The sequence below is a fragment of the Salvelinus sp. IW2-2015 genome, linkage group LG35 (assembly GCF_002910315.2).
Source record: "Salvelinus sp. IW2-2015 linkage group LG35, ASM291031v2, whole genome shotgun sequence".
NCBI lineage: Eukaryota > Metazoa > Chordata > Actinopteri > Salmoniformes > Salmonidae > Salvelinus > Salvelinus sp. IW2-2015.
The window spans coordinates 20978423-20989966 of record NC_036874.1 but is presented as its reverse complement, the minus strand read 5'-3'; the positions used below and the strand labels follow the sequence as shown (position 1 = coordinate 20989966).

The 11544-nt window shown below is 43.2% G+C and overlaps 1 protein-coding gene across 6 annotated transcripts in view; it reads right to left on the bottom strand.

The window, feature by feature from the left end:
• The window catches only part of LOC111958566 (arginine/serine-rich protein PNISR), a 12932-nt gene extending 6536 nt beyond the window's left edge, over nucleotides 1–6396 (bottom strand). For 2 of the 6 annotated variants that reach the window (XM_023979825.2, XM_023979828.2), the window contains exons 1-7: nucleotides 6050–6341; nucleotides 5335–5456; nucleotides 4984–5166; nucleotides 4360–4610; nucleotides 4083–4251; nucleotides 3652–3911; nucleotides 3311–3463 (exon numbers count right to left, since the gene is read on the bottom strand). In XM_023979825.2, the coding sequence (XP_023835593.1) occupies nucleotides 3311–3463; nucleotides 3652–3911; nucleotides 4083–4251; nucleotides 4360–4610; nucleotides 4984–5166; nucleotides 5335–5422 (1104 nt within the window). In that variant the 5' untranslated portion in view covers nucleotides 5423–5456; nucleotides 6050–6341. Of the gene's footprint in view, nucleotides 1–3310; nucleotides 3464–3651; nucleotides 3912–4082; nucleotides 4252–4359; nucleotides 4611–4983; nucleotides 5167–5334; nucleotides 5457–6049 lie in introns of all 6 variants that reach the window. The other 4 variants (XR_002876557.2, XM_023979826.2, XM_023979827.2 and 1 more) reach the window with 4 other exon arrangements.
• Nucleotides 6397–11544: the final 5148 nt, after the last annotated feature.

Sequence of the window (11544 nt, the reverse complement as noted above, 5' to 3'; positions counted from 1 at the left end):
CAAATTCCAACTCCTTATATAACTAGTGCTCTTTTTTTTTTTTTTTTTTTTTTTTTAACCTTTATTTAACCAGGTAGGCAAATTGAGAACACGTTCTCATTTACAATTGCGACCTGGCCAAGATAAAGCAAAGCAGTTCGACACATACAACAACACATAGTTACACATGGAGTAAAACAAACATATAGTCAATAATACAGTGAAAAAAAAATAATAAGTCTATATACAATGTGAGCAAGTGAGGTGAGATAAGGAGGTGAAGGCAAACAATATATGTATAAATAAATAAAAATATAAAAGGCCATGGAGGCGAAGTGAGTACACACACAGCAAGTAAAATAAAAACTAAAAAAACACTGGAATGGTTGGTTTGCAGTGGAAGAAAGTGCAAAGTAGAGACAGAAAAATATGGGTGCAAAGGAGCAAAATAAATAAATAAATAAATACAGTAGGTAAAGAGGTAGTGCTTGGGCTAAATTGTAGATGGGTTATGTACAGGTGCAGTAATCTATGAGTGCTCTGACAGCTGGTGCTTAAAGCTAGTGAGGGAGATAGGTGTTTCCAGTTCAGAGATTTTTGTAGTTCGTTCCAGTCATTTGGCAGCAGAGAACTGGAAGAGAGGCGTCCAAAGGAAGAATTGGTTTTGGGGTGACTAGAGAGATAACCTGCTGGAGCGCGTGCTACAGGTAGGTGCTGCTATGGTGACCAGCGAGCTGAGATAAGGGGGGACTTACCTAGCAGGTCTTGTAGAGACCTGGAACCAGTGGGTTTGGCGACGAGTATGAAGCGAGGGCCAGCCAACGAGAGGTGTACAGTCGCAGTGGTGGGTAGTATATGGGGCTTTGGTGACCAAAACGGATGGCACTGTGATAGACTGCATCCAATTATTGAGTAGGGTTTTGGAGGCATTTTGTAAATGACATCACCGAAGTCGAGGATTGGTAGGATGGTCAGTTTTACAAGGGTATGTTTGGCAGCATGAGTAAAGGATGCTTTGTTGCGGAATAGGAAGCCAATTCTAGATTTGACTTTGGATTGGAGATGTTTGATTGAGTCTGGAAGGAAGAGTTTACAGTCTAACCAGACACCTAGGTATTTGTAGTGTCCACATATCTAAGTCAGAGCCGTCCAAAGTAGTGATGGTTGGACAGGCGAGCAGGAGCAGGCACGCATCGGTTTGAAGAGCATGCATTTGTTTTACTTGTATTAAGAGCATTGGAGGCCACGGAAGGAGAGTTGTATGGCATTGAAGCTCGCCTGGAGGTTGGTAACACAGTGTCAAAAGAAGGGCCAGAAGTATACAGAATAGTGTCGTCTTCGTAGAGGTGGATCAGAGAATCACCAGCAGCAAGAGCGACATCATTGATGTAAACAGAAAAGAGAGTCGGTCAAGATTGAACCCTGTGGCACCCCAAGAGACTGCCAGAGGCCGGACAACAGACCCTCCGATTTGACACACTGAACTCGATCAAGAGAATAGTTGGTGAACCAGGCGAGGCAATCATTAATCTCTTTCTTGTTTCTCTACAGTGAAATAAGCCAATAAACACTAACCAGAACAGCAATGGACAAGGCATATTTACATTAAGGAGAGGCATGCTAATCGAGTGATCAATAAGGGTCCAGTGAGTAGAGGTTGGTTGGGGTCGTGGCGATCCAGACAGCTGGCCGGGTATATGGCTATCGGTAGCAGCATAGGATGGAGGTCTGTTTGTAGATACCTCGTGCGTTTCCGTCGGTAGGTTAGTGGGGTTCCGTGTAGTGGGGTTCCGTGTGGTAGAGGGGATCAATCCAAATTGGCGAAATAGATATAGTGACCCAAGGAAAAAAATAAAATAAATAAATAATAATAATAGTTGTCCGATATACTTGTTCAAATAGCAGCCGATAAGACAGCTAACGATTAGCGGGCCTCAGATGAGCGTTCAGGTAACGTCGGGACGGAGGTGCCAGTTGGATAAATCCCTCGGGCAGATAACGTCGGCAGTCAGTCGCGGCAGTCAGTCGTGAAGGCCCGGTGGGGTTCCGTATCTGCAGCAGCAACAAAAGAAACGGGTCCGGATGGTAATGGAACTCCTCAGCTGGCTAGCTCCAGAATGATTTGAGTTTGCTCCGGGGTCGACGTAAGCCAATAGTCACACGGTTTGCAGCTAGCTAGCTGCGAAATCAAGGTGCAAGTGTCCAGAGCCTGCGGCTGGAATCCGGGGAAACTGAGAGAAAAAGAGTCCCGGAATGCTCCGGTCCGAGTCGCGTTGCACAAAAGTGCCGGTAGATTATCGAGCTAAAGGAATAGCTGATGACCACTAAACGTGGGCAGCTGAAACACCAACGGTAGCCAGCAAACCGGCTAATTTCGGGGCAGCTACAGATTAGCTTCTGGCTAGCTATCGGAGTAGCTTCTGGTTAGCTTTCAGGCTAGCTTCTGAATTAGCCCCTGGCTAGCTTCCACGATGGATTTTCAGATTGAGGTAAATAATACTTTTTGTAATTGGTGAAGCGGGTTGCAGGAAAGCTTTTGCAGGAAAGCTTTTGTAGTTGAGTTCTTGGATAATAAAATAAATAAAAGATATGCGAAGAAAGGTGTAAATATATATATATACAGGACACGACAAATACGGAACAGAAAAAGACATCTGAACTGCTATGCTCTATGCTTATTGCAAACGTATAAAACACAGACTAGACAGCTAGTATAACGGTCTTTGGCTCAAATGCTGCTAGTGGTACCGCAATGCCACGCCTACAAACGGAGCATTCATTTTCAGTTTTTTATTACAGTAAAATGTATTTCGGTGTCCATATGACCGATTCTGTTAGACCAAACCTCAAATCCAAATAGTAAGTTGAAACTGCTTGTCAGAGAGGAAGTGATCTCTCATCTTTGTTGTTGTGAGTGGCTAGGGAGGGGCTTGGTGTGTGTGTGTAAACACAGAGGAAGATGCGAAGCGAGAGGCTTCGCGCTCACCAAAATCGATCCAAATTCAGCCCAATGCTTTCCTATTGACATAAGCTTGCCGCCTGCCTTCTCGCCTTTGGGACGATTCCCGTTGTTAGGGAGGAGACATGAGCATCTAGTCATTATATACAGATCCCTGGTATAAATGGGAAGGTGCACACAGAACAGAAGGAGCAAAAGAGACAAAACAAAGAGACAAAAAAAAGACGAGTAGCCTACAAGCCAACAAACGCTCATAAAAAAAAAATTGATTCTTGCGATACAGGCATTTAGAATATCGCGCAACAATTCGATATCGCCCAGCCCTACACCCACCCCAACGTGTCAGAATGGTAGCTGTAAGCAAAAACTAACCAGCTGGAACTCTCTCTCCTCCTCAGTCATCTCTGGTTCGCTCTGGTCCTCCGGGGGAGGTGACGGGCTCCTGCTGGCCAGCTCCTGCTTCCTGGTCAGGACCCGGTCCTCATCTTCCCTCTCCTCCTCATCACCCTCTTCATCATCACTGTCCTGTTACAGAGGAGGGAAAGGGGTGGTAGGTCAGTTATACAAAGATACGACAACAGGACCCCCTGAAACCTCACAAGTGTCACAGTTTTACCGGAATAATGAAATTATTCTGGGGATTTTTCAACCCATTGTTCATAAGGTTAATGGGATTCATGACGCCATGGAAACAAAAAGTGATTGATGCTTACAAATTTACTCTTGCGGGGTAAACGAGGCCCATCGCCGCCCTCGTCCACCGCGTCGCTCTCTTTGTCTTCATCTTTAGCCATTTCGGCACGCTGTTTCTCCATGCGCTCCTTCTCCAGCTTCTTCTGTTTCTCCCTGTCCATCTTCTCCAGGCCCTCTCGGATCCAGGCCGGCAAGGTGCGCCTCTTCACCGCATCTGACAGGAGAGCCAGGTCATTGGATGCTGTGTGTGTGTGCCTGTTTTCCTGCGTGCCTGGGAAAGCTAATTGAGAAAAGTAGAGATCAACACAGACACAAAACATGGTGATACCCACAACATCCAAAATGTATTTCAAGGCAAGAGAGTTGAAGCAAGCCTCTGCCTCTCTGACACCAGTAAGTGTCCAGGGATGAAATCCTGATCAGTGCCCATTTAATGAGGACGTTTATGTACCAAGGTGTCGGTGAAGATGCTCACCGAGGGCGGCAGCAGGAGCATCTTGTTTGGGGATCTGGATGGGGGATCTCTGGCGGTCCCTAAAGCCAGGGGGCCTGTCCCGTCTGTTCTGTGGAGGACCCTGCTGCCAGTATGGAGGGTGGAACCCTGTGGCAACCGCCCCATGCTACAGAGAGAGAAAATGAGAAATGAGGACCATCCAAACTAGTTGAATAACAGAGAGACCCTATACAACAGCAGCCATGGAACTCTAATGTAAGTGTGTGGTGTGTACCTGATAATCAAACTGGTTTATGGCCATTGGGTTCATGGCGTAGTTGTCGGGCTGACCCCCGAAGCCGTGGCTGTTCTGGGGGTAGACCCTGTGGTGGCCTTCAGAGAACTCCAGACTGTCCTGGCTGGTGCTGTCCTCAGAGGGAGCCACCACATCCATAGGTCCAGTCCCCATAGGTCCTGTCCCTGGGGGGATCCACACCTGGTCTATGGGGGGAGGAGGAGGAGGGGGCTGACCGTGCATCCCCCATTCTGTAAACAACACATGTACATTGTTATTGTTTATTTGGATCCTCTTTAAGCCCACCAAAAGGCTTGTCTTACAAGAGACCATTCAAAAATAAAAAACATACACTTGCAGTCATGCTATTCTGACATTAAACTACTGGACTGCAGGGGAACTAAGTTCATTGGGGCACAGCTATGTTAATGTGGTGGACGTGAAATTCTCCCATAACATGTTCGTTGGAGTACATCGGTGACATCACACCATCCCTGAGATATAAAGACAAATTATGTACAGACTGAGTATAGCAAGCATGATGGTCTTGCAACGTGAGAAAACAGATCACCGACATAAGCCTTCTATATTCTCCATCCCCAGAAAATTATGTGAAGAGTTTACCAGGTTGCCACATTCTGCCAAAATTGGCGTCGCCCTGGAAGGAGCCATGGTTATTGGGCATCACAGGATCCATGCCAGGGATGTCCTGTCCATTAGGATGAATGTTCTGCTGGTCTACTGTAGGGCCTGTAGACTCTTTCTGAGCAATCCAGGCCTGGGCCAGTGCTGCCCAGTCCACTTGACCTGCACCACACAGAGAGACAAGAGAAGCGTTGCTTGGGGTGTCATTTTGTAAAATTGTAAATAATGCAACAATTGAGCTGTCATTCTGCGTGGTCAAAGCAATGTTACACCAATCCAATCTTGGATAATTTCCACTTGTACAGTGCTCCATGCATACAGGTCACCCACTTGGATCTTGCTGGTGCTGGAAGGACTGCATCCACTGCTGCTGGTTCATAGGCCATTGCGGCCAGGGCTGTCCACCCTGGTCCCACATCTCTCACCCTGTAGTTCCTACGCCTGTAGCCTGCCTATGTGAGACAGAAGCATGATATAACATTACTGTAATTGAATAGTGATATTCTCAATGTGAACCGTCCATGCGAACTGTACTTATGATGAATGGCCGAGGTAGGACGTCATTGTAAAATAAGAATTTGTTCTTAACTGACCTGCCTAGTTAAATAAAAAGGTTCAATAAATACAAATAAATGTGTTAGCAAGCTAGTTATGTAGCCTCGGTTATGTAAAGTTAGCTACATTAGGCGTTTCACCCAAATGGCTTGGATCAAACAAGTAGCGTTAGCATCGATGCAGATGCTTTTTATTGACAGTGCCGAAGCCAACGAATAAAAAAAAAAAGGCCAAGCTAAATTGCTAACCTTGATAGCTAATTGAGATCTGCGTAATTGTGGCTAGCTAGTTAGCGAGAGTTAGCTAGCTAACATTCATCCCCCTAAGTTAACTCAGCTGGCTATGGATGTTTGCTGGGTGGCGCTAGCTAGCGAACGTTTGCACTTCACGCTACAAGTGGATTTCATTTACACTGCATGCACTTAATTTGTGATATCTAGGTAGGTAAACACTCGTGTTATATAAGTTTATATAAACTATTGTCCATTACTTGTCTGCTTCTTCAGTCAATGTTTTCCAAATTCCCCGGGCTCGGTGCGAAATGCAACTGGCTAACAGTTAGCCAGCTAACAATTAGCTTTCGTCAGCTTGCTTGTTTTCAAGATTCGGGTTGGAAAGTTAGAAAATAGCTAGCCATAGTTTGGAATAATGCTACAAAGATCAGTAGCTAACATCATCCACTGTAACATCTGCATCAGGTGAATGCACACAAACTAACACGCTTGAGCGTTTCCCACCTCACCGACTTGGTTCTTCACCGTCGAGCACTCAAAATGGCTACGACCTGGAAGTAGTCTAGCTGGCAACCTCGCCACAAACCTTTGGGCTCTATGGGGCCAAAAGTAGGCCTACTGATTGTAAATGATGGCCAAAGATCATGAAAAAGTGACAAAACAATAAATTTAACAATTCTGCAGAAATTATGTAATGTCATTCTTCTGGTACATATTACAGGCTGGGGTCCACATAAAACGTACAAGTACATGCCAAAGTACAGAACAGTAATAGACAAGAACAGCATAATATACATTAAATAAAAAATAAAACAAGAGTTATATATAGGAAAGACACCAAGAGAAAACAAAAATACTATTTACACACTATTGATATAGTCACATCCTTATATATAGTACAAGGGAATAGTGAACTACATGTAGTTCAACTTGTAATTTAATCACATTTTCCTGTAGCTTGGTGGTAGCTGAACTAAATTCAAATATTGGTATTGTTTTCAGTAGTTCACTTATTTGCCATGTAGTGGTGTAGCTTACTACTGGAACTACACATTCCTTTTTTTGCAAAAATAAAATATGGGTAAAGTAGGCAAGAATGTCCATTCTTTTTTTGCATCAGACCTGCCTATTTCTCAATTGAAACATTGTTTTTGTGTTTAATAGGCAAAATATCACATTCTGTTAACATCTGACTCCAGAGTGATCGGTTCTTGCAATTTGTATTCTATGACATTTCAGATATAGGCATGCCAAATCGAACTACTTTATATATGTTTTTTTAAAGGGTAGCGTTAGTGTAGCTTAACTTCTTTCAATGTGAAGTAATTGGTAGCTTAGTAAACTATATTTTCAGAGTAGCTTCCCCAACACCGGAAGACATATTCCCTTGAAATTAACATTGAGAGCTATGGATTGGAATAGGTCAATAAAGAGGAGATGGTGGTGGAACCGTATCGTGAGTTTCACACACACCCCTATGGCCTGATTAAGACATATTCACTTGAAAAGAACACGGGAGAAAATAAGTCATGGTGTAGATAAAAGAGGAACGGAGAATAGGTACAAGGAGACAGAGCTGTGGGAAAGAGTGAGCATCTTAGAAGAGGAGAGAAAGCGTTTACACGCACCTCTTTTCCACCTCTTTCACCTCTACTCCACTTCTCTTTGTTTGCATTCTTATTTGTCTCTGTATTCTCTGCATTCCTCTTTGTCTCAGAGTGGTTTCATGCGTGTTCTCTCCCCAACAGCTGAAGAGTAGTGAGCCTTCCATGATGATGCTCCTCGGAGCATCTGTCAGGGTGCTCAACAACCTAAACTCCACTGGTACAGTATAGCCTACCCTTGTCATCTCAAGACCACAGTGGCTGTTCTATATTCTCTAGTCCTGGACTAAAAAGCGTGCGTAACTAAGAATCTCTAGGTGCGTCCAAAGTGACACCCTATTCGCTAAAAAGTGGGAATATGTCTACACACCTCACAAGCTACAGACAATACTCACTCACTCACACACAGATGCACTGACACACTGACAAGTGCGATTCTCATCTGAGTTCACTCCAGCCAGGAGAACATGGGCGTGTATAACATTTTTTTTGCTCAGATGTTCAGCGGTATCTGACCCCAAACAGGTGACGATTTGGGGTAAGAGCTCTGGATAAGAGCGTCTGCTAAATGACTTAAATGTAAATGTAAATGTAAATGATTTGAGACTGAATTTCTATGTGAAATATATGTTCAAGGCCCTGCTATAGTGTCGTGCACAGGGATTGAACTTGTATATCGAGCTGCCATACACTACAGAAGATAGGCTCTGACAAGGCTAATGTATGAATCCTGTGATGGCCCTGTATCTACAAATCTAGCTGTGAGTGTAAAATGTTTTGCATATATCACCAGAGTTACAATCCATAAACAGCTGCCCTACTACATGGAATTCTATGGCTAAGCTTCTAACATTCTAATGTCAATGGCACAATATGGGCAATTTTTAAACGATGGTTGTAGCTGGGGCTTTCAAGGTTGGTTAAATCATATATCATTCGAAAGGTAATTTCATGACCTTTCAGAACCACTTGAAACTCATTTTGAAATTAACCAGGAATTATTTTTTAAAGCAATTTATAGAGGTAATTTTGATAAGTTCTGTTGACCTGAACATTCTGAAAACGTGTCTGATAGATAGCTGGGAATCTAAGCTTTCCAATGATATTTGATGAAAGGGTATACATGAGCAAAATATATACCACCATTGTTTGTCATAGGGTAAAATCTTACATGTTTTTCTACTAATATTTGGCTATCAGATTTGCCACCAATGCTCCTTATAGGACACATCACTGCACTCTATTCTCCTCTGTAAACTGGTAATTTCTGTATACCCGTCGCAAGACCCACTGGTTGATGCTTATTTATAAAAACCCTCTTAGGCCTCACTCCCCCCTATCTGAGATACCTAGTGCAGCCCTCATCCTCCACCTGTTCTGCCAGTCACATTCTATTAAAGATCCTCAAAGCTCACACATCCCTGGGTCACTCCTCTTTTCAGTTTGCTGCAGCTAGCGACTGGAACGAGCTGCAAAAAACACTCAAACTGGACAGTTTTATCCCAATCTCTTCATTCAAAGACTCAATCATGGACACTCTTGCTGACAGTTGAGGCTGCTTCACGTGATATATTGTTGTCTCTACCTTCTTGTCCTTTGTGCTGTTGTCTGTGCCCAATAATGTTTGTACCATGTTTTGTGCTGCTACCATGTTTTTCTGCTGCAATGTTGTGTTGCTACCATGTTGTTGTCATGTGGTGTCGCTACCATGCTGTGTTGTCATGTGTTGCTGCCATGCTATGTTGTTGTTTTAGGTCTTTCTTTATGGAGTGTTGTGGTGTCTCTCTTGTCTGCTGTGTGTTATGTCCTATTATATTTAATCCCAGCCCCCGTCCCCGCAGGAGGCCTTTTTTTAGGCCATCATTGTAAATAAGAATTTGTTCTTAACTGACTTGCCTAGTTAAATAAAATAAAATGAATTGTCTCATCGTTTTAAAGAATGACATGAACATATTATTTTTCACGTTTCTTTCATTAGACTTGTACACAGTGAATTGTCTTAAAGTGGAGAGATGAAAGAAAAGATGGAGAGAGGAGAGTGATAACACACAGAAATCTCCCATTGCTGCACTGCTATCACACATTTCCAGCTCTAGGGACATAGACCTTCAAGAAAATCACTATAAATTTGGGGGTCTGGCTCATGGACTAAAACAACAGATTTTACTTGAAACGTCTAAACATTACTTTAGAACATTTTATATATTGTTAAACGATGTAATGTCATCTATTTTCATCGGGAATGGTTTTGATAAAATATTGCATCAGTTGTTTGTAAGATAAACATGCATTGCATGGCAAGAACATTAAAGGAATAAAAAATAACTTAATGTATCAATTATTGCGTTAATATTTTTGGGGACCTGAACTTATTTAGCAATATTTAGCAAGCAGCTGGGGACAAGTGGGTCTAAAATACGAATACAAATAAATCCGTATCGTTATTATAGATGGACATACATTTAGAATTGAACCTCCCCATTCACTTCCCTGTTTCGGTAGTGCACGCAAAGAGACCATGACCAGAGCGGAAAGAGAGAGCGGGAAAGAGCCCAGTGAGCACAGACAGACGCAGGATGTCAATTGAGGCGATTGGCATGATCTTTATCAATGAGAGATTCAATGCCATTGGAAAGTATTTTTTAGTTTTTTCCTCCAGGTTAGATGGAAGTCATATTATACAATCTGTGTCTACCCTCTTTCCGTCGGCCTAAGCTCTTGGTTGCATTCGAGACAAGGTCATTTTTATTGATCTCAGTCAAGATCTGTAGCCTGTCATTTCTGTGATTTTTGTGGTTGGCTATTAAAAAGATGGATGTTTTCCTACTGCACGCGGCCCTGTTCAGTTCCAATGGCAAACAGCTGTCTGTATCCAGTTCATGCAGCCATCTGGTGGACTGTCTGAGACAGAGCACATTGGCTCTATCCGAAAATACCCTATCTTCAATTGATTGAATTCCGTCCAGTATTGTGATTCTGTCTAAAACCTCTGAAATAAACATTTGAAACACAAGACGGCAACAAGTCAAGACAATAATGCTATAGACTAAAATAAACACCCATGTACTGTAGGCTGCCTAACACAGATGCTGACAGAGAACATGGTACTCAGAAACAAACTCTTGGTACCATGTGACCAGTGCCCTGAAGGCAATACGCTTCCAAGCTTGAAGGGGACACACTTCTAGTTCCACCTTCCATGGAAGTGACTAAATGTTAAGCTGAGCCTGAGCACTGTCCCTTTGTATTGTACTGTTGTAAGAGATGAACACTGCAGCGGTCCCTTGTCACTGGTTTCCATGACCACCGTGACAGAGGAAAGGGGACCAGTCCCTTTCATTAACTGAGATTAAAATCATATCTAATCCTTCAAGAGAATGTCCCCAAGCAAGGGCCCCTGCTTTTAAAAATAGACCAAATACATACATTTTTTATAAAGTGCTGTGTTGTTGGTGGGTGGCTTGACACTCTGCTTTAATGTTTTAACAGCGTGATTGGGATGTCACAGTGTGCGGGACCAGGAGGTTGGACGATGGGATGCTTTTAGACGTTGCCCTTTTCCTGATTCCACACCCACCTCCTCTTCACCAGCTCGCGACATGTTTCTCAAACAGCACTGCTTTGCACCCGTCACGGCACATCGCCACCACCGACAGAGTGAATATGGCACCATGGGATTCACTATGACAGCCCCTGACTAATGGCCAGCACCGTCTTCACACAGTAAAGAGGGATGACACAAATTCCGGTGCAAAAACAACAGCCGTACTCATCCACTATCAAGTACTTTCCGTTGGGGGGGGGGACAAAAGAGAGGATTCAAACATCCAACCGAAATAAGAACATGCAAGCTGAGCCTGGTTAGTTTCCCATTTCATAAATTCGATTTATTCTCTTCGATATATACGATTTCACATAAGCCAACGGTGTTCCGAGTTCCTTATTGAAATCGGTTGACATTATCAGAAGGAAAAGAAAGCCTGAAGGAAAAACCCTGTAGCACCATATCCATATATGGTTTAGTATTGTGGTAATACACCAAATTCTCATGCTTTTGCATTTATCATTTCACACAAGCTGTCTGTATGCAAATATGCGTTCACCGTAATTATTTGTTCTTAACATGCAGAAGCATAATAATCCTAGAG